Below are 22318 nucleotides of genomic sequence, written 5' to 3' on the forward strand. Positions count from 1 at the left end.
TGCGGCCAAGGTCAAAGGAAGTGCACTGTAGGCTGCGTTGTTATGAGAAGTGAGCCAGCTCGATGCTGCCAGAATTTCTCCAGTTTACTAGGTCGCATCAGTGCAGTTACCATTCCTGTTCAGCGTTCATTCAGACCCTCCCCTGTTTTGCTTGGGTGCTCGAGCCTTTGTGCTCGAGCCTGGGTGCTCGAGCAATGGTGGCTGCCACTCAGCATGGCTTAACATCATGGCACTGCTCCTTCGCTGGTCGTGCTGCTGAACTACCTTTGTGGCACTGCCTATGAAGAGAGGTACTACTGTTGCCTCTGTGGAACGACCGGTTATTCAAAATGCTCAATGTCCAGCGCAACCTCCGAGAAGAACAAGGTGAGGCAGACTTTCAGCATTGCTCTCCTGAATTTTACTTTGATTGAACCGTCGCTGATGTAGCTTTCGTGCACACACTTGGTGCCTTGACGGACGGAAAATGCAAATAGCAGGGAGCATGGAACCGGGCAGCTAGCCTCAGCAAGCCAGCCCCTTATAATGCCACTCCATGACATTCTCTCCAGAGCCAACCTGTGCAACGAGTCTTCCGAAGCAGGCCCTGCATGGTTATCAGGCTTTTTCAAACACTGTTTGTTATGCGGTAGGTTTTAGTAGCGCCCTCGTCATGCGCTCTCCATTCCACGAGCTCAGTGGATAAAAATCATAGCTTTCGCATCACATGGTGAGGCCTCATCAGCCTTTTTTATATTTTTATGACTATGCTTCAAGATGAACCCACACCGCTCCCTCTTAAATCATTTCCACCCTCCGTGTTTGATGCTCACGTTCAGCATGGCTGACAACAAATACAGCGAAGCTTTGGTGATACGACCGTGGCTGGTACGCATTTCGGGGTGATACGAATTCGTACAACTCCCTGGCCGAAGTGTGCTGTACACTATGAGCCACACTTCGGATGTCCCGATCGCTCCTCCGCGCCCGTTTCGGTGATATGAATGAGAGACCTGCGACCGCCGCGACCGTATGCAGCAAAGTGGCGAGAAGGTTGCACCGAGCATGCCGAGACTGGTTGGCAGGTGGGCCGTTTCTGTGTTTGCAGCGCAGGAGGAGGCCGGCAGAAGGCAGTCGATAACACAGCGGCAACTGTACGCACCGTACGGAGTGGAAGCCGTCCGGCACTGGCAGTCTCTCCCATGTCGTCTCACCGCTCGTGAGGCTCGCCCTCTGTGCTGGATCCAATGTTCTTGCGAAGCCGGTTTTGTGAAGTTTGTGCACAACTTACAGAATTAGCTGCTAGTTGACCTGGCAAAGATGAAAACCCAGAAGGACATTTGGGACTTCTTCGATCATGACTAAATTTCAAGAAATTAGTTTCTGGCTCTCTAACATGCCGATGTCATTTGTCTTTTGGTGATACGAATTTTGGGTGATACGAATATTTATGCTACCCCTTGAGATTCGTATCACCAAGGTTTTACTGTACTGTTGTCAGCAGTATCACTGCTAGAATTGTGCATCTGCACTTATGGTAGATGTGTAGTGTCAAAGACCAAACTACGGTTGATATTATAGACCAATGAAAACTTAAACTCTCAGCGCCTAGCGTTCTGTCCGACACCTTAAAAAGCTACAGAAATCCTGAGAACTGTCTGCTAATGCAAAAGAATTCTTTGGCTCAGCTGTGACTTTGTTTTTGCTTAGTTTTGCTTACTTGCTTTTCCTAGCTTATGCACATCTACCCATGGCCTTTCCGGTGGCAAAGAATGCTCAGGCTTTATTAGACAATTGTTGGATTTTCTCACCACATCTGGCCCCTTCGATGCAATCGTACCAATTGAGCCGGAACACCGGGCACGAGCGTGCCTTGACAGAGCAGAGCGATGGAAAGGGAACACCAGCTGCCGCAGCAGCACGTGAGGCGTTGCGTGCGGTAAGAATGCATCGCCGTGATGGCATGTCACCCTTGCTGTCATTCTCGCAAGGTTGTGCTATGCACGCACTTCTCGCCCACGCAAGCTCTCGCCTGCGTTCTGAATGCACCTCGGTAAGGCCCAAGAAAAATGCACCAAGCGTCTCAACACGCTCGCTTGCCGCGAGGTGTTATAACTCAAAGGGCACTCTGCAGCATTCAATTGGACATCGGGCCATCCCAAAATTCAAGTTGGCCCTACCCCAAATTTCATTTGGCCCATGTTCAAATTTCAAGTTGACCCACCCCAAAATTTAATGTGGCCCATGCCTAAATTTGAAGTTGGCCCACTTCCTAATTTAGGTCGGTCCACCCCAAACGTCAGTTGGCCCAAACCAAAATTTAAGTTGGCCCAAACCAAAATTTCAGTTGGCCCACCCCTACTAGAAGCTCCCCCATGCATTTTCCAAGGAGCCCTACGTATCTCTATGGGTATTCTCTTTCTATTTTGATTTTTTGCTTCAAATTGTTCCTCATTGCTTAAAAGCTACTAATCATCTACATTTAGACCACCATAACGAGCAAATGCTTTAACTTTACAAATTACGCATTTTTGTGCAGATACACCTTTAGCGTGACAGGGCTGGGGAGCTTGAAAAAGAATTCTTATGCATTAAAAGCATCACAGCAAGTTGGACCTCCTGTGGTTCTATAGTAAACTGCAGATAAGTGGCATTACATATCGTCAAGCTTCCTTGCGCACAATTCCAGTAGGAAAAGGTTTACAAGGCAAGCCTTCATTCAGCACAGTGCTAGAAAGAACTGTGATCTATCCCGAACTGCCAGAAATGCACCTCAGATACAAAAGCGTGTGCGCACCACATGCATGTACAGACCCATAAGAATTTGCACATTTTGTAAAAATCCATTTTGCACATTTCATCTTCAGGTGAAATAAATCTGGCACTACCATGGTTGAGCGTCGCACTTATTTAGTTCTTACAAGACATAGTGATTAACAATGAATAAGAAAATTTGTTGTACATTAATGACTCTCATGCATACTCTTTTCCAAATTATTAGCGTTTGTAATTCCTCTGCATTCCCTATATGTTAGCCTGGTATAAAGGTAATTTTGTCTGAGTTCTGAGAGTTGAACTCTTGAGTTCATGAGAGCTGCTGGCCAAAAATATCTCTATGGGTCTGGTTGAATGAGTCCAAGTGAGACCAACGGAGTAAAACTTTCGTGAATCTGAGTCCAAGTAAGCCCAGCCGAGTAGAATTTCGGCAAGTCTCAGTCCGAGTGAGCTCTAAGCAAAAAATATAATTTGTGAGTGAGTCTGAGTGAGCTCCATTTATTTTGCTCACCTATGGTCAAGGGCCTAAAAGCAAAGCAGTGTGGCATGCTTTGACAATACAAATGGCACTAGACTATCGGTATTGTACATTAAGCTCGCGGGTCGTGCAAATGGTTTATTTGAAACTGTAGAAAACAGAAGGTAAGAGAAGGATGGTAGCCTTTTCAGCATGAGGGTGAGGGAGGGCAGGTAAAGCATACTGTGCTGAGAGTGAGCGTGAGGGAAGACGGATAGTTTTTTTTATAGGTGAGGATGAGGGTGAGGGAGTGCAGTAAAAATTTTCACCATGAGGGCGAGGTGAGAAAAAACGAGAAACGAGGGCATTTGCCCACCTCTGGTTACAACTATGCAGTACAACGGCACATCCATACACCTTAGCAGGCATTGCTCAGACGAACAGCACACACCTTGCACAGCCGGGCCGCTTGCTCCTTGCGTGCCATAGCATGGTTGGCCGCCTGCTGGTAGTAGAAGCCCGGGTGCTGCGTCTGGATTGCAGTCAGGCCAAAGCTCACCGCTTCCTCAAACAGGTCACCAAAGTGGCTGAACCTGGACCCCACAAAACACCACCCACTAGAAATGCCGAGACTGCCAGGTGTTCCGTGGAGCCATCTTTAGAAATATCATTGGCCTAGCTTAAGAGATGTGTTGTCGGGCAAGTTGGTTCAATGTACTAAATAAATTGAAAGAGCGCAAAAAAGAAAAGAAGGGACACTGACAAGACAAGGAACAGCACAGGCACTCCACTAACAAGTAATATACAGTACACCCTCATTATAACGAAGTCATTTTGCTTTAAGTATCACTTTATTCGAAATTCCCCCAGTCCCAGCCAAAACGGATGCATTTTAAAATGGATTACTTGAAGCATAGTGATAAGCTGCTCCGCTTAGAGCTAACTGTCAAGGGGTGTGAGCGCACTCAAGATGGCACTCGGCACCTTTTGCACCGAGCAAGCGAGTGACCCTCTCACTTTCCAGCTATGTCATCACGTCGCCTGCGCACCCTTTCCCTCCATGCTGCGCCCACATGTTATCGGCAGGGAGCGGGTATGCTCTCACGACGGTGCTCACGGCCTCACCTTCTCACCGCGCTGGCCTTCCTTCACTGCTTGCCCTCTCCATTTGTTCTTTTTGATTGTGGTGATTGTGCTGCGTCACATGCCAATCGTCACAACCACCTGATCCATAATCGCAGCCCCGCAATCACGCGGCTGCACACTGAGATCAAGAGCAACTGTCATGATGCCAGCACGTAAAAAAAAAAAAAAATAGCAGCTGGCAGCACCTAGATGCTTGCATGCTCGTTTCCGTGCAAATGGTGTGTGCGTAACCACCCTATCCCACTGCAACAACAGGAAGACGTGGATAAGCCCCGAACTTCCTCACCTGCCCTCGCTTGCTGGCTCTGGCGGCAAGATAAAAGAATTTTGCTACCTTTAGTTTTACTCAGGGGGCTTACTCGTACCGAGCAAGCGAGTGACTTGCTCCATAGGTGCACCCTTTTCCTCCATGCTGCACCCGTGCATTAACAGCAGCTTGAGGCGGTGCTGTTGAAGTAGCGTGCAATGGAACAGACACATGTTACTCTGCACCACGTTCCGCGAGCCCGGTGCGCCTGAAGTCACCAGAACTAAGACCCTATTGGCTCTCTCCCACAGCTTTCACAAAGGAACCAATTGCGACCAAGAAATTCAATCCCGATCGGACTTGATAGCGATCAAAAATGCACCATGTGACATCTGCATTAGGCTTGCACGGAGTTGTCCTATTTCAGCTCTACTTTTTTCTTCTATTATGTCGTTGCTTTTATCAAAATTACCACTTATGTCAAATTTGTTTGCCATCCTGCTCACTTCGTTAAAGTGAGGGCTTACTCTATTTCAAAAAGCAGTAAACCAACAGTTGGTTGTCTGGATATGTGTGGAAGAGAAGTGCCACGAGGGGTTATAAAACAAGAAAGCTAAGCCAGTTCTTTATCAGTAACAAGGACCTTGTATTTAAGACTTTCAAGAAGTGACACTTGAAAGCAGCCAGAACTGATGTATTTCTTCCTGAAGTACATCAGTTGCTAGTGAGTGCCTTTGTGGTTGCCTGACTTGTCTAGCGCGTCTTTTTTTCGTATTTTCTATAGTTTGCAGTCTTCTAACCTTTCCTGTACCACAGGAAGTGATGAAGAGTGTAACAAATTTCCTAGCAATTTCTAGGAATGTGACCTCATGATGACTGCACTCGTCGATGGCACAGGAAAGGTTCATTTATTGCCCACTGGCAAAGGTGCTTGGTCTCTCCAGGAAGAAGGACACAACCTTGACAGTAAAAAAAAAGTAATCCTAATCCGATGACCGACCCTGGCCCTCTACAGCCCAGCTAACCAAAAAGTTAAAAGACCAGAGTGCGAGGGCAAGTTCACGAATATTCAATTTTTCCCTTTCCACTTTATTGGTGTAACTCAAGTGCCATGGCAGGGATGTAGAAAATGTGGAGCTTGGTATCGAATACAAGGGATGTGCGTTCTGAGGCTAGTAATTCATAAAACTACAAAAGTGCTAATATCTGTGCAAAAAGCAGTGAGCAGTTGCCCTAGCTGTAATACTGCATTGAATGGTAGTGAGCCCAAATCCAAACTGAAACTCTGTGCTTCAAATGTTACTGCTTAGCGCATGTGCCAATGAGAAACAGCGCAGGATGGCGTACGCACTGCTTGGACAGCCAGGCACTGTGCTCGAAGGCAAGTCTGGGGTTGCCGATGCGGTCCTTGAAGATGTCCACATGCCGTCGAAACTGGTGGATAGCATCCAGCGGAATGTTTTGCATGAATGCCAGCTGGCACAACTGCACGAAAGGCAAGGCGCAAGGTGATCATACACATCATTGCGTGAACGTAGCTTGCAAATGTGAGTGACATGCTTGCAATGCACAGCAGCTCAACGGTTCACCGTGAACAAGAGATTAAGACTACATTCTGTAATTCGAAGAAGTTCTTAGCGCAGAAGCCACACTAGTCGCCGCAGCTAGCCCCTCAATGAACAAACATGGTGCTACATATTTCGAAGTCTGCCACCTCCATACTGGCTTTTCATCTGTTTTTCCTTCTTCACACCTCGAGCTGCATGCGACAGATGCCAACCAAGGAATACAGAAGTACTAGTGTCTAACTTTTGTGGGTTAGATCCAAGTTGCAGAAATTTTTTATCGCCTCTTGTACTATCCAACGCATCTCCCAGCTGCTTTAGTTTATAGAAGCCACTGGCGACTCATAAACGAAGCTCCACCATTTTTTTTTTGTTTGCCACAGCAGCCAAGTGTGCTCGCTGAAGTGCATGCAAAGTCTAAAAAATCGAACAATGTGCTACAATATTAGAAACATTTAGAGCGCAATAAACACACAGGACATTAGAAAAGCAACACATATCACACGCATTTTCTTTTTCCTAGTTTTTCTAATAATGCATCAGCAAGTAGACCACCTGTCCATCCTTTTGCAATGTACTACAAGGCATCTGAAACATTGATTGTCCTTGTACCCTATCTCCATGAGGTGAATGATCATGCTGCGAATACGATTGAATAGTTGAACATGTCCAAATTTTTGGTATCCAATAAAAAAGAAAGATCAGTCAATGACTTCTTGGACAACATTATAAAGCAGACTTACTTACAACAAAGTACATGCAATTACTTACAATCAACCATGTTTACAGTAGTTTTATAATTGAAAAATTACTTTACTTGCTAGCACTCACTGTAGTTCAATTACTTTTTTTTTTCAGTAACCGATTCCTTGCAAACAGTTTACTTCTTATGAAATACAAGCTGCAACAGGCAATGCAGCTTTGAGCCCTGGAACTAGTGCAGCAGCCTCACGGATGCTGCACAGACAGGCAAACCTAGTCGCACAGTGTTTGTCCGTTCGTCTAAACGACAGGTCACGCAGCCTGTAATGCTGGCAGCATACTGCATCTCCTGATGGTTCCACATTTCCATGAAGCACGAGCGGCACCATGTCTAAACATTCACATTTAGTGAGTTCAGACTTTGCTTTTTCCATTCTGCATGGACAGTTCTCAAACCATGTTCACTAATTTCTTCATCCTGTGTTTGTACCTTACACCACCACCCTTTCGTCCAGTGCACACCCGAGCAAGTATATTTAGTGTTGCTGCCTGATTTACTCACAAGAAAACAAGTGAAGGTGACGGACGAATACTCTGAAAAGCATTTTTTTTTCGAAGATAAACAATGTGTGAACGTCTGCAGAGAACTAATAAAAATAGTAATGACAACTTTTCTTTTTTTTGGCAATACAAATACAAGGTTTGCTTGCAAGGTAAGGCAATAGGAGGGTGTAAACCTCCTCACTAAACCTTTTTGCTGGCACAGCAGAAGTAGAAGCTTACAAGTATCAACACGAATAAAACCAAATACAATGACTAACAAAACCAAAAACATCAAAACTATTCAGACAATTTTTAAACATAGTGCAAAGTGTCAAATATTTGCAATATAGCAAGTAAATATATTCATACAGCACTGCAAAAAAAGAAGAAACATTCTGTTACAGGCATAAGCTATACATTTTAGAATGCAAGATTGACATCACTATTAACATCAAACAGTTTAAAACTCCATTAACATTCATTAAACATGTTGCGATTAAAAAACATGTTTAGTACTGCATATTTAAGTTTGTGAATTGTTCTAGAATTTGCAGCTTCGTCAATAATGTTAGGGCACATATAGCATAAACACATAATTTCATATTCGATAGCTTACGTGCCATATTTTGTCCGTGGTTCCATCATTACTATGGAAGTGCAACGTAGGCTGTACCCTGTGTGTCTACTCAGGTCGCGATAAGAAAATTGTTCAAAGTTGCTGGAGACCTCTTTAAATCGCTATACACAGATCTTTGTCTTGCAAGAGTCTCTAATACAGTTAAACCTCAATATAACGAACTTCAATATAACAAAATTATTGATATGATGAAGTGTTTAACTTTTCATAACCTCTTGTCCATAGAACACCATGTAATTAAAGCCTCAATATAATGAAGTGTGTTTGTATACGATTTCAATAAAGTCGAATCTCGATACAGCCGAACCCACTTATAACAATATTCAAAAGCCACTAAAATTCCATTACTATAACTGAACAGCTCGTCATTACAATACTGCCAGTTTTTCCATATCAGTTTTATTACCATTCCCTTATACTTTGAGACAGTAGCTAAGATGTGACTGTATAAACAAAAAGTACAGTTGTCTGAGAAGCCTAACATCGAATAAATTGTAGCAAGCCAACAGATTGTGCAACCTTTTGCATACCTTATATATGTGCTCTGTCAAGCTTAGGTTTTTATGAAATGTAACACCTAGAAATGAATGGCTTAAGACATGTTCAAGTTGTGATCCACAATAGGAAATTTTTACACTGTAATTTATTTCCTTATTCTACGAATAAAGAACTGTAAACTTAGTCTTCTTATGTTTAAGTCGCGCTTATTTAGATATAGCCACTTGCTCAGTTCCTGTAACCAATGAGTTGCAGTAACTTCTAGTTCCTGAAGTTTCTGAACTCCGGAAAAAAATTACCTAATTAGTGTCATCAGCGTACAGTACTATTTCATCTGTTAGTGGAATGTTTGTTATGTCATTTAAGTATATAATAAACAATAACTTGTTCTAGTTAATGCAGTTGTTCAATGTAACTATATGTGAAGAGGAAAGTCATGTAAAGTAAGATTACTTTTTAATAATTGCTCCATTCCTTTTGTGGAGAATAACTGGTCACTGTAATCAATTACATGTTTGAATGACATAATTTTAATGATAATCAGTCACATTTTCTGCAACCTGCACGAGTCCGTTACAAAGAAGCACTTGCAGTAGACTTCCATTAATTTGACTTCGATTATTTCACTCTCGACCGAAGGTCTCGGCCCGTGCCCCTAGATTTCTATGGAACCAAACTTCTGTTATTTCGATCTTGAATTTAACCTTCGCTGGATAATTTGAACTTGGCTGGTCATAACACACGCCCATCTCCAATAGTGATCACGGTGACGACTCCAATAGCGACAGCTTCTGTTTTGGGTGGTGCTTAGGGTACAGCGAGTGCATCGAACACATGTCATCTACCGCCGAAAACACCTATGTTCAGCCTGCCCCAGGAAGGTTTTAAAGCAAGAACAGTAGCCCAGAATTAATTATTACAGTATTTACCACATTCTAATGCAGACGTTTTTTTCCCAAAATAATTCGTCCAAAAATTATTCTGACGGTGCAATCCGACACAGAAACAAAACTGCATTCGCATATCAGAGAGAGCCTAGCTAATGCCATTGCCATTACCATTACAAGATGGTCGCCATAGAAGTCAACAGAACAAGTTCTCGCATAGCATGACGACACCGATGTGCTCCTTTCAGTGTGATTACAAAAGCACATTCAAACGATAAATTATTTTACATATTAAGCTAACAGCAACAGGTCGCGTCATGTGTTCGTGGCACTCCAGCAAGCTGCATGAATCGCACGATAACTAGCGAAGTGGTTAGTGTAAGCGTGGGCCACCACCCTGTTTGTCATTGTTGCAGAGTCGTTTGATAAATGAAGAATATCAAACGCACTACGGACCATACGGAAGACGACATTTTGTGGTTCTTTATAGACAGCGATAAAGTGTTGTCCGAGTGCAATGACGATGGCCATTGAGTAAATAAACTTTCATCCCGTGAAGGTAAAGTTCGCTGGTTTTGCCTTTCTTTTTTTTTCTGTTGGAGTAGGATTTCTGTCGGAGTAGGGTTGTCCCAGTGCTTGCTTGTCATTACCGCGACTTGTAATATATTTGGTTTGTATTAGTTTCACGATGAATTAGGCACTGATAATTACAGAGCGCATAGTGTATGACGTATACAGACCAAGTATAACATTTTCCAAAAATCCAGCTTTTGATGAATTTTTGGCTTTTAAAGGCCGCATCACCCCCCCCTTGGTTTGACCCACCGGATAGTAGGAAGTGTGTGTGTTCGTGTGTGCGTGCTTTTTTTTTGTGATGCGCCCCATTACAATATACGAACTTACCTTGTAGTTAAGAATTCCTGCGACGGTTTTGACCTCAAGAATGTTGGCATCTGTGGTTTTCAGCTCCAGCAAGTCAACATAAGCTTGTTTGTAGTGGCTGCACAGAAGATTAAGAGACAAGTCTCAATAACTTGAAGAGCTATTCAACATCAAAGCTGAAAGCTGAACCCATCCAAAATAAGAATTATGAAATGACAGATTGAAAGGACCCTTGCTTAGCAAAAATTTGCCACATGCAAAGTTATGCTTCCCTGCACACAAGCTTCACTCACCTGAAAAGCAAAATCCACCTAATTACTACACACACCAATGAAGACGACATATCTGCCGAGAGCTCTGAGAGCCTGTGGGCAGTCCGGTACTTATGGTCTGGAACATAAATGCGATTCTGGCAGCTCTCCGACTGGCGGACTGGGCTTCCAAAGCTACCCAAAGAAATCAAATGCGTGGCAGCAGTCCCAAGCAGTTCAGGGCTGTCAGGGACGGATAACCACTGGGGACTGGGCCGTGCAGGGGAAACCTCCACATGAATACAATATGAACTGGGAGGCTTCAGCAGTTCTTCCATCTCTAAATTAATCTACTGTGACAGCAGAGAGCTGCCAAAGTGGACAGCACGATCTTCCAAGAACGACTACCTCTATGCAATAGTGAGATAATTCTTGCACCCAACGCAGTTTGCCTGCTGTGGCTTTCAAAATACACTTGAACCCCGTTATAACAAAATGGGATGTAACGAAATAGTGGAGATAAGACAGAAAATGAAATTTCATAGAGGTCAACGTATTTCAAAGCTTGTCTTAACCAAGTAAAATCGTCCTGCCTATGGATATAAGAGACTAGATTCGTATCCAAAACTAAAAAATACCCAACCCTTGTGCGCCAAGTATATCGCTTTCCGCAGGCTTCGGCACTCGTACACCGAGGCAGTTAAAAACTCCCTCATCCCCATGTCGAATACGCCGTCAAGCCGCACTGGTCTTTCTCGTCACCATGCTTGGCTATGCGCAAGCAGTGGCTCACAATTACACTTCCTCACTGACCTCTCTCCATAGTGTTAATATAACGAACTTTAGAGGAAAGACTCGACATAGCGCCCTTGCGTTTAAATAATAATATTTGGAATTTTACGTGCCAAAACCACTTTCTGATTATGAGGCACGCCGTAGTGGAGGACTCCGGAAATTTTGACCACCTGGGGTTCTTTAACGTGCACCTAAATCTAAGCACACGGGTGTTTTCGCATTTCGCCCCCATCGAAATGCGGCCGCCGTGGCCGGGATTCGATCCCGCGACCTCGTGCTCAGCAGCCCAACACCATAGCCACTGAGCAACCACGGCGGGTGCGTTTAAATAGGCAACTGCAAGGGTGCTGCCATGTTGCTATGATGTGCAGACATGAAGGCGCAAACGACGTGTTGCGATTCAGATTTGACATACAATCAATGTCATTCTCAGCCTCCCTCAGTATGGCAGCACCATCTAGTTCAAGCTCCTGCAAATGCATCCTTTCAGGCACCATAAATTTTACATGTAAATTTTATAAAGAGCCATCCAATCTTCCTGAAGAAGTATACGGAATGAACTCTAAACGTTCTCCAGGTGTACGCACAGTGTGTAAAAGCTTGTTTTTGCATAATGTGTTGAATATTCTTAGCGCTACAAAAATAAGTCAGAGCAAAATTTGTGGGGGTTCCACTCTGCGTGCGGCTAGGGCTGAAGGCGAGCTCCGGATCTAGCCCCACGCAGTCGCTCCATGGTACTCCCAACCCGTAGCGGGGGAATCGCGGCTACACCGGGTTCGGACGAATAAGGCAACCAGCGGTGTCAATGGTAACAACGTTTATTGATATTAGCAATATCAAACACTCGCAGAGGGACGTCCTCTCAGTAAAAGTAGTAAAAGGCTTGCCTCGTTGTCTGGGTGGGTCAGACAAACGAGGTCACTCACGGGATGCGGCAGGTGCTGTGCTGGCGGTCCAAGACGTCGGCGTCCCAAGAGAGCGAGTCTCTCCCGCTAGCGCGCTTTTATGCCTTTTTACCTTTTTGCGAGGGGAAGTCCTCCTCGCCCGCCGAATACGTTTCCCTTTCCCGTGAGCCGCGTAGTGGAAGAGGGGTACACGCGTCATCAGAGCGACGGAGAAGGGAAGGGCGCGTAGTGCCTCTCTCCCGTCTACGCCGGCGCGACCCGTCGGCCACTTGCGAATGGGACGACGCGGGTACGCGGGAGAAAATGGAGGCGGGTGCTCCCCACATCCTCCTCCCCTTAAGAAGCCTCCCGTACACTGATGCTGGCACCTAGATATGCCCGAAGGGTTCGGGCGCCCGTTTGCTAAAGTTCCCGCCAAGGTTGGCGATCAAGGCAGCGTGGCACACGCCGGCTTTGAGCGTCGGGCTTGCGTTGCTCTAGCCCTCAGGTGGCAGATACTTGACGCCGACTCGAAGGTGTGCAGTCAGCGGCACTGCTCGGGCTTGCGAGGCGGATCGTAGTCCCGGCTCGAAGGCGGCTCTCCGTGCCGCGCCCCAGGTGTCGGCTGCACCAGCCGGGCGGTCGCTTGCTGGGCGCCAGGTAGTGGTTCATGCGACTGCAAGGCCAGCGTAGCCGGTGCGTCAGTTGTACCCGCGAGTACTGCAGGCAGTTCGCACGGCCGTGTCTTGTTTCCTGCTTCAGAAAGTTGGATTAGTCCACTGCACAGTACGAAATTGTGATAAGCAGCATGATTGGCCGGATCCGGGAACACCGTCAACGCCCGTTACGAAGGGAATGGTCGTCCGCATCATCAACGACTCACAGCACATTGCACTGGCCCTCACAAGTCTTTAGTCAATGCACACACCGCATGCAAACACGTTGAATCGTTCACGCCACATTCCCGTCGTAGTCTGCGTGGTTGCTTGAAGACTGGAACAACGCCTCGTTGTCAATACCCTGCGCTCTGCTGTCGCTAGACGTTTGCTTCCCGGCAGGAACTAACAAGGTGCCAGCACGGCCCGGACTTACGAATGGTCCTCGCAGTCATCGGGCTACGCAAATATAGCCACCAGATCATTTCCGCCTGCTACGCAAGTTGTAGCGTGGCTGCGGGCTCGCCGTTCGGTTCTGGCTGCTCTCACTCACCGACCGCGGTTGAGGGAGGGTCTGATCTTCATCCCACTGCTCATCACGCGGCACGTAGCGTTTCAGGTCGCATACGTGTACCGGCCCGCCGATCGGCTTCCCTTTCATGCTCTCGAGCCGGTAAACAAGCGAGGAAACCTTCTCTCGTACTTGATACGGCCCGGTCCACTTCGGTGCCAGTGAGGCAGCGAACTGTTTGCTAGAATCGCTGAGAACGTACTGGCGCCGAAGCACCAGATCGCCCACTTCGTAGCGGACGTTCCGATGCGAGCGGTCGTACTGCGCCTTCTGTTGCGCCCTAGCAGTGCAAAGATTACGGCGTGCTTTGCGTAAAGCTTCCGTCATCTTGTCACGTAGGTGCGTCGCGTATTCAGCTCGTGCTGCCGGCGCGACCGACATTCCGCTGCGATCCGCGGGAACTCTATCCATCGGATTCGGCAGCTCTCTCCCCAGGTTGAGAGAAGAAGGCGCATACCCAGTCGAGCGGTTCACTGTCGATCGCAATGCAAACCCGATCTCTGGAAGGTAGGTATCCCAGTCCTTATGTCTTTCAGAGAACGCGACAAGCATGTGCTTAATGTTGCGATTGACCCGTTCAGTGGGGTTCGACTGAGCATGGTAAGTTGTCGTTTTCTTGTGCTTAATGCCAAGTGCAGCGCACGAGTCGACGAAAACCTTCGCAGTGAAGTAGGACGCATTGTCCGTTATCAACTGCTCCAGATAGACAAATCTGGTGAAAACCTCGATCAACTTATCCATGATCACTCGTGCCGTCAGTTTTCGCAAGGGAAAAAGTTCGACCCATTTACTGAAGTGATCTGTGACTACAAGCAAGAATTTGTTCCTGCTCGGTGTGGTGGGATACGGTCCCATGACGTCACACGCCGCGATTTGCCAGGGAGTCTGGCTGTCGATAGGCTGCATGAGGCCGGGCGGTCGTCCACCTCTGGGCTTCACGCTTTGGCACACATGACATGAGCGGGCGTAGCGCATCACGTCCCGTTTCATGCCTGGCCAGGTAGCGAGGCGACACAACTTAATGTAAGTCTTAGGGCCGCTCGCGTGCCCAGCGATACACGAGTCGTGAAAGTAGCGTAGCAGTGCTCCTCGCAACGCGCGCGGTATCACCACCTTAAACGCCTCACTTGTGTCGTTCTCGGTGGGAATATACCTCAGCAGGAGGCCGTCGAAATTCAGCAGATAAGAATCCAGCGCACTCACAGCATTACGAACTGTACCCGAGCGCTCAGCACCAACAGCAATACCAGCTGCCTCCATGTGTGCGGCGGCCGCGCCACCCTGCTCCCGGAGCTCGTCGAGCACTTTTCGACAAAACGGGTCCTTCTGCTGAGCCCCGAACAGCTCCTCTCTACTAAAGACGACTCCTGCGGAACCGACAACATCTACGTGGTTCACGCTCTCGCCCAGGATCGACGGTTGTTTCGCATCCCTTACTTGGGCCTCTCTATCGCCTCAGACTGGCGCTCGCGAAAGTGCGTCAGCTGCGGCATTGCTTTTTCCTTTGCGGTAGCGCACGGTGAAGTCGTAACGCTGCAGCAGCAGTGCCCAACGCGCTAGGCGACCACTCGGCTCGCTCAGGCGCCTCAACCAAGTGAGAGCCATGTGGTCAGTTTCAATCTTGAATGCCACTCCATCGACGTAATAGTCGAACTTTCGCTGAGCGAAAACTATCGCGAGGCACTCCTTCTCTGTCACCGAGTAGTTCCTTTCGGCCGGCGTCAACGAACGACTCGCGAACGCAACCGGTCGGAGAGTGCCTCCGTGCTCCTGAAGCAAAATTGCACCTAAGCCTAGGTCGCTTGCGTCTGTTTGAATCACAAACTCCCTATTCAAATCGGGCAGCTGCAATTCGGCCGTGTCAGCGAGCACCTTCGTGAGGCCCCGCAGTGCCACCTCCTGCTCTTGTCCCCAAGTCCACTGTTCGTCTTCCCTCAAGAGCTTCGTCAAAGGCGCTTGCACTGCCGCGCAGTCTGGAATGAATTGGCGATAAAAGTTCACCAATCCCAGAAAGCGCCTTAGTTCGCCGATATCTTTCGGCGACGGGTGCCTCAGTATAGCCTCGAGCTTATCCTTACTCGGCAGGATGCGGCCGTTGTCCAGCGTGAATCCCAACAGCGCTATTCTGCTCGCAGCTATCTGAGCTTTGTTCGGGTTCAGCGTGATACCCGCGGACCTCAGCCTGTCTAGGACGTCTCTCAAGTGGCGCAAGTGCTCCTCGAATGTTTTCGAATAAACCACTATGTCGTCCAGATATGCGAGGGCATGTTGCCACTTCGCGTCTCCTAGCACTCGGTCCATCAACCTTTGGTAAGTAGCGGGAGCTCCGACCAAACCAAAAGACATTCTCTTAAATTGAAAGAGCCCCCGGTGACAAGTGAAAGCCGTTCTCTCTTTGTCACGCTCGTCCATTTCGACCTGAAAGTATCCACGACTAGCATCGAGCGTCGTAAGGTACTTTGCCCCGCCTAGGTTAGACACTAAAGAGGAAATGGAGGGTAGAGGGTACGCATCCTTCTTCGTAACCTCATTCAGCCTGCGGTAGTCTACACAAAGGCGATAGGTATCGTCCTTCTTCGGGACTAGAACTACTGGGAAGCCCCATGGGCTGTTTGACCTTTCCACCACGCCTGTGTCGATGAGTTCGTCTAAGGTGCTATCAAGTGCTTTTCGCTTAGTCAAGCTAATCGGCCGAGGATTACATTTCCATGGCGCAGCGTCACCCGTGTATATCCTGTGCCTGACTAGCGTAGTGCGGCCCGGACGGTCAGTGAAAATCGCGTCGTATTCGTACAACAGCGACGACAGTCGTGCCCGTTCTCTCTCCGGCATATTGACCTCTGACAAAAGCGGGTGCGTTACTCCTCGCAGAATAGTGGCGCACTGTTGTGCCACCGTGTCTCTCTCCTCGCCTGCGCCGATTGCGGTTCGCTCGCTTGGCTGTGGCCGGGTGTGGCCCACTCGCGCTGCGCCCGGAGACTGTCGTGTCTCCGCTGCCATGGGCGCTTTTGCGAAAAGCTTTAAAGCACCCGTTCCGTTCTCTCGGTAACCGCCGTTGCCGATGTCTATTACGATGCCCGACTTGACGAGAAAGTCTCGACCCAAAATAACAGGCACTGATAAACCCGGGAGGTGTACGAGACTGTCGCCTGACGCGTTTCTCCCAACGGATCACTAACCTAGCTGCACCGCTGGATTGTGCTGTGCCGGAAGCAAGTTGGAAGGTGGTGCCATTATCTCTCAAGCGGATGTTGTTCTTGCGGAGATGATGCAACACCTCGTCACCAAATAATGAAGCGCTTGCTCCGGTATCCAATAATGCAGCGAATTTCTTTCGGGCTATCGTTAGCTCGATGAACGGCGCCTGCGAGTCCGCAACACCTCCTACACGACAAGCCGAAGGCGCAAGTAATTCGATACCACCGGCTATGTTTGACATCGCCGCACGGGACCCAAGGTGGATCACTGGCGGCCTCGCCCGTTTTCCGAGCCACGCGCTCGGCCTCGGCCCGGCGTGCGGCCACAGTCTCGGGCGATATGCCCTGGTCGGCCGCATTGGTAGCAGCGGCTGCTGAAGCCTCGGTGGCCTGGGCGGCCGTCGCTCCACTCCGGCCCGCCGTAGCCTCCTTGAACTGCGGTCGGCGTGTGCCGCTCCTCCAGTCTCGCATCGGCCTCTCGTTCCTGTCGTGGCGCGCTGAGTGCGGCATTAGTCGGTGCTGTTCTCAGCACGTAGGCGTACGGGTCCAAAGCGCGGTCTGATAACTCCCAACTACGCTGGACCTGCTGCTCCGCGAACGATGCCGACGCGTCGACTCTAGACGAGTGGCAAGTGATCGCGCCGCCGTTCCACGCGCAGCGAGGCTCGAGTGACAGCGCTGCAAGTGGAGGCGGGCGGTATGCTCGCGCCGCGAGAATGTCTCCCTGGATGCGCTTCGCCTCGGCGGCGAGTTCTTCTAGGTCTCCAAACCTACGCCCTCTGAAATAGGCCGCGAAAGTGGGGTGCGCCTGCCGTGTGACGCGCTCAACTTCCTCTTCATCGGTGGCGAGAGGGTTCGCGAGACGATAAAGTTCGTCCATCGCTCGAACATATTCTAGCAGGGACTCGTCCGGATGCTGGGTACGAAGCTGCAGCTCTCTCCTCAAACGCCACTCGTAATTGGCCGGAAGAAATTATTCGCGGAAGTTCGAGCGGAACTCTTCTACTGTGCGGCATCGGTGTCCGGTCAGTCGGAACCATCGAGCCGCCTGGTCGGTCAGTGAAACCGGGATCACGCGCGCGACGAGTTCGGCGTCTGAAAGCCCGGTTGCCTGCTGGTAATACAGTAGACGGTCGAGGTACTCGCTCGCACTCGTGCGATCGTGGTACCCACTGTAGGTAGGCATGTCTACCTTAATCCGTGGTCGCTCGCTCTGCGACGAGGCCTGCATTGTGCCTTGTAGGGCGCCGGCTAAGCTCTGCATGATTTGCAACGCATTTTGCAGCATTGCCTCGCTAGACGGCAAACTCTCGCCCAAAAGGCCGGATGCCTCCGCTGTCGGGGTTGAGTTATTTAGTGGCATGTGCGCCTCTGTGTCCGCGTCACGATGCGGCGAGGGGCCCGACGGGGTACGCCTCGTATTGGGGTTACCCTCTGCCCACGTGGCATTCGCGCTAGCCTGAGTGTTCCGCGTGAAACACTCAAATCCAAAGCTGCTGGTTTGTTCAGCAGCTGCCGCCGCGTTAGCAATAGGCTGCTCACTTTGCGTCGCTACAGTTGACAACATGAACAAATCTGAGAGGTCAGACAAGCCAGCCGCCATTGTTCGCTGAAACGTGGGTAGTCCTAGCGCCAACACACACCAGAAGACTCGCCGTGTTGCCGAATTCGATCCACGTTGGTAGCGCCAAATGTGGGGGTTCCACTCTGCATGCGGCTAGGGCTGAAGGCGAGCTCCGGATCTAGCCCCACGCAGTCGCTCCGTGGTACTACCAACCCGTAGTGCGGGAATCGCGGCTACGCCGGGTTCGGACAAATAAGGCAACCAGCGGTGTCAACGGTAACAATGTTTATTGCTATTAGCAATATCAAACACTCGCAGAGGGACGTCCTCTCAGTAAAAGTAGTAAAAGGCATTGCCTCGTTGTCTGGGTGGGTCAGACAAACGAGGTCACTCACGGGATGCGGCAGGTGCTGTGCAGGCGGTCCAAGGCGTCGGCGTCCCAAGAGAGCGAGTCTCTCCCGGTAGAGCGCTTTTATGCCTTTTCACCTTTTTGCGAGGGGAAGTCCTCCTCGCCCGCCGGATGTTTCCCTTTCCCGTGAGCCGCGTAGTGGAAGAGGGGTACGCGCGTCATCAGAGCGACGGAGAAGGGGAGGGCGCGTAGTGCCTCTCTCCCGTCTACGCCGGCGCGACCCGTCGGCCACTTGCGAACGGGACGACGCGGGTACGCGGGAGGAAATGGAGGCGGGTGCTCCCCACAAATTGCAGCTGCCACTTTTATCACCCTGCTTTTGGTCTAGAGTTAGTAAACTGGCATGGAATACCACGCAGGCAGGCAGGAGCAGCTGGGTGTGGCCTCTGAGATCGCCGTGGCACCATCTCAGGGGTTGAAAGGATAAAAGTGGCATCCACCCGAATTGTACCATGAAGCTACAAAGGAAAGCCATATGTGTTTCTCATAAACAAAGTCTCACAGTTGAAGAAAAATTCATCATGGTCCCAGACTCGAACCCGTGACTAATGCCTTTCGGAGGCGGCCGCTCTACCATCTCAGCTAACCAGGAGGCAAGCCAATCGCAGAGCGAGGGAGATTTAATCGACAATTCGACGCACTGGGGCAATGAATATGGCAAATCAGTTCTGCGGAAGCCTGCAAGGTGGAGGAAAGCATATGAAAGGGAAAAATTGGCATCCACTCGAATTGTAGCACAGGGCTACAAAGGAAACCCATATGCGTTTCTCAGAAAGAAAGCCTCACAGTTAAAGAAAATTCATCCTGGACCCGGACTCGAACCCAGGACCAGGACCAGGACCAGGATCCACTGCACTGGGAAGATCTCAAAGGCCATGCCCAGCTGCACTCGGCTGTGCAGTGCGTCACAGATAGAGAGTAAAATGAATGCAACTAATCTTTCGCACTACCGTGCACGGCTGCACAGGCTGGCACAGCATGGACGTAACCCCCGAGATGGGCAAATCAGTTCTACAGAAGCCTGCAAGATGGAGGAAAATACATGAAAGGGAAAAATTGGCATCTACCCGAAATAATTCGCCCTCGCTTTGCGATCAGCTAGCCTCCCGGTCAGCTGCGCAATAGCACAGTGTTTACAGCCTCAAGGTCCCAACTGCGTATTGCGACAGGAGCATGAGTTCGGCACGGTGGGCAAAGTTTTGTTTCCCTTCAAGGGTAAAGCCAGGGTTTAAGGAAGTAGTGCTGCAATAGAAGATGCCGAGAAATCGAGGAAGTCAGCTTCCATGCAAGGTTACCGAGTGATTGTTCACTCACAACCAACACTGAAGACCAAGTTGTTCATGGGGTGCAGTCTCGCGAGCAGAAGCACATCTGAACAATTATGCTAGCCCATGCCGGTGCCACTCTCTGAACCTGAATGAGAACCCTTTTGCGGGACAGTCCAACAAAAAGAACACCAACAAGCACGTGGTTGATCCTTGCACTTATTCCTCTTTCGCCCATGTTATCCATGCCATCAGGCGTCGCTTGTATTGGAATACAAGCACCATCTCTCATCGCGACTGTATAACTGGCGCACTGACTTCCAACATCATGAGCCTGTCACACAGGGAAGCTAAACTTCAGGAGGTGCGAACACCATGCAGGAAAGACAAATGTCAGCAAGAAATATGCAAGGGACTCGAGCTCCCCGACAGTGTGCACACAAATGGCTTCACAGCAGCTATTTTTGAACTTCTGAATCAAGAAATGTTAAAGTAAAGCTGAAGACAAAAGGTTTTGGCAGAGACTATGTGCACAGAGAAACCTGCTACTTTTATCATCAATGGTTGTAGATTCAGCATCTCCGTAGCCCTTGTGAATGAGCAAAACATTTGCATACCAAGTCAAAAAGCAAGAGCTATATCTTGTCAATTTTTTGTAAGGTGGTGACCAGAGCAAGTTGAGGTGATGTTCCTCACCGAATAGCAACACCTGGGTCCTGTTTCAGTTCATGCAGGAATGCAATCTTGAACTGGTGACGAATCAGGAGTTGCTGCACAAGACAAACATGGTAACAGAAGAGTAAAAGATGTGCTCACCAGATCAGTAATTAATGCTGGTGTGTTGAGCACCAACCCATAGAATAACAGGCTCAGAAAAAGTGGAAAAATAAGTGGTAGTGCTTAAAATTCTGTTTGGAAAACTTTAGACCTTTTTCCAGCTTAGTTATTATAATTTTTTTAAGCCCTTCTTTTTTTCTGGTTCTATTCATTAACGTGATTGCCAGATTCAAAGTGTTTGACTGCATCATTAACCCCATAATGTAGCATGAGATGTCTAAAGGGGACATGAAACATGAGAAGTGCAGCATTACAGGAGTTTTGTTTAAGCTGATTGGCAGGCATAAAAAGATATTCGAGAAACGGCTGTGTTTTATATGCAAAGTGTGACCATGCATCCCTAGCTTTCATGTTGAGGCACGGTGAGTGGTCCATAATTAGGCAAGACAGTGCAAAAGAATGAAATGTGAGAAGGCAGTGTCAGCAACAGAGCTGTCATTTGTGAGGTAGCAGTGCTTGAGTATACTAGAATGGCGGAGTGGGTCTATTGGAAGCTGCAGTTAGTTCCGAGAGTAATACAAAAAATGGTAATAATGTGGCCGTCACCTTATCCTGAAGTTCTGGTGACTTCGACTGTGCCGATTGTCTGTGCCAAGCTCATGGGCTCAGCCGCTGTCTGCTCCACATGCCACCGTGCTTGCATTGTTCTCACTGTTCTCCCTCCCCTATTTTTACAACACGTTGGTGTAGAATAAAATCACACGCTGTTTGTGCCCTGATGCGTACTTCTCAGGAGAGCGAATATTCTACACGCTTGTCACTACCATTCAATGATGCCGTCTGCATGATGTATGGGCAATATTTTCTCTGGTAACATGGACAGATGCGAAAACCTCAGCAAAGGAACTACTGTTTTGCACCAAGTAGCAAAACTAGATATAGCAAAGAAAAAATGCCTATACCAAGCTAAATGCAGCTGCAGTAGGATCTCCGATGCGACACGGATCCGGCCAGCGTGCGGGGCCATTCACTTAGATGAAGGTAACAGTGGCACCACTAACATTTCAATAAAGAATGCATCAGCGTGGTGCCCGCTCTGAACCCACTCCATCTATCTAGTAGACTCTAGCAATGCTTTCTCTTTTGTTTTTTACACACCCTTTTATGCACTCTTCTGTCTGATGATGGACTCTGGCTAGCATCGGCTTGTTTTGCTGTTACCTGCTTTCGCTTTCCTATACTGAACTGAGCATGCAAAACAAACTCGCAGATTTGTATGAGTGTGTCCCCACCACACAAGTACCTTTAAGTGCCACTGAAATGTTTTGTTCAGGCAAAAAAAAAAAAAGTTGCAGTGACGCAATAGCTGGCACAATGCCAGGTGCAGAAAGTCTTGCAATGTTTCATTCAGCATCAGTTAGAGTAAATATCTGCAGATCCATGCAACCAATAACTTTTAAAGAGAAAAAGTTCATCCAGCAATGGCTAGAACGTGCCTCTCTACATCACACAGCCATCACAGGCCCAACCTTCGATGCATTCCCCACCTCACCCAGGACCAGTAGGAGGCAGCACTGGTAAGCTCAGACTAATGCTGGAAACTCCAGCTGGTAAGGCGCACACAGCAGGCG

The 22318-nt window shown here is 48.6% G+C and overlaps 1 protein-coding gene across 2 annotated transcripts in view; it reads right to left on the reverse strand.

Moving 5' to 3' along the window:
* Positions 1 to 22318, reverse strand: part of gry (trafficking protein particle complex subunit 11 gry) — a 158247-nt gene that overhangs the window by 111582 nt on the left and 24347 nt on the right. For both annotated transcript variants that reach the window (XR_010567779.2, XM_065445339.2), the window contains exons 6-9: positions 20607 to 20680; positions 10340 to 10436; positions 5956 to 6089; positions 3663 to 3804 (exon numbers count right to left, since the gene is read on the reverse strand). Coding sequence is in view for 1 of the 2 variants with exons in the window: in XM_065445339.2 (XP_065301411.2) it covers positions 3663 to 3804; positions 5956 to 6089; positions 10340 to 10436; positions 20607 to 20680 (447 nt within the window). In the remaining variant the exon portion in view is untranslated. The remainder of the gene's footprint in view (positions 1 to 3662; positions 3805 to 5955; positions 6090 to 10339; positions 10437 to 20606; positions 20681 to 22318) is intronic.

Source organism: Dermacentor albipictus, chromosome 2 (genome assembly GCF_038994185.2).
Source record: "Dermacentor albipictus isolate Rhodes 1998 colony chromosome 2, USDA_Dalb.pri_finalv2, whole genome shotgun sequence".
In the NCBI taxonomy this organism is placed as follows: Eukaryota; Metazoa; Arthropoda; class Arachnida; order Ixodida; family Ixodidae; genus Dermacentor; species Dermacentor albipictus.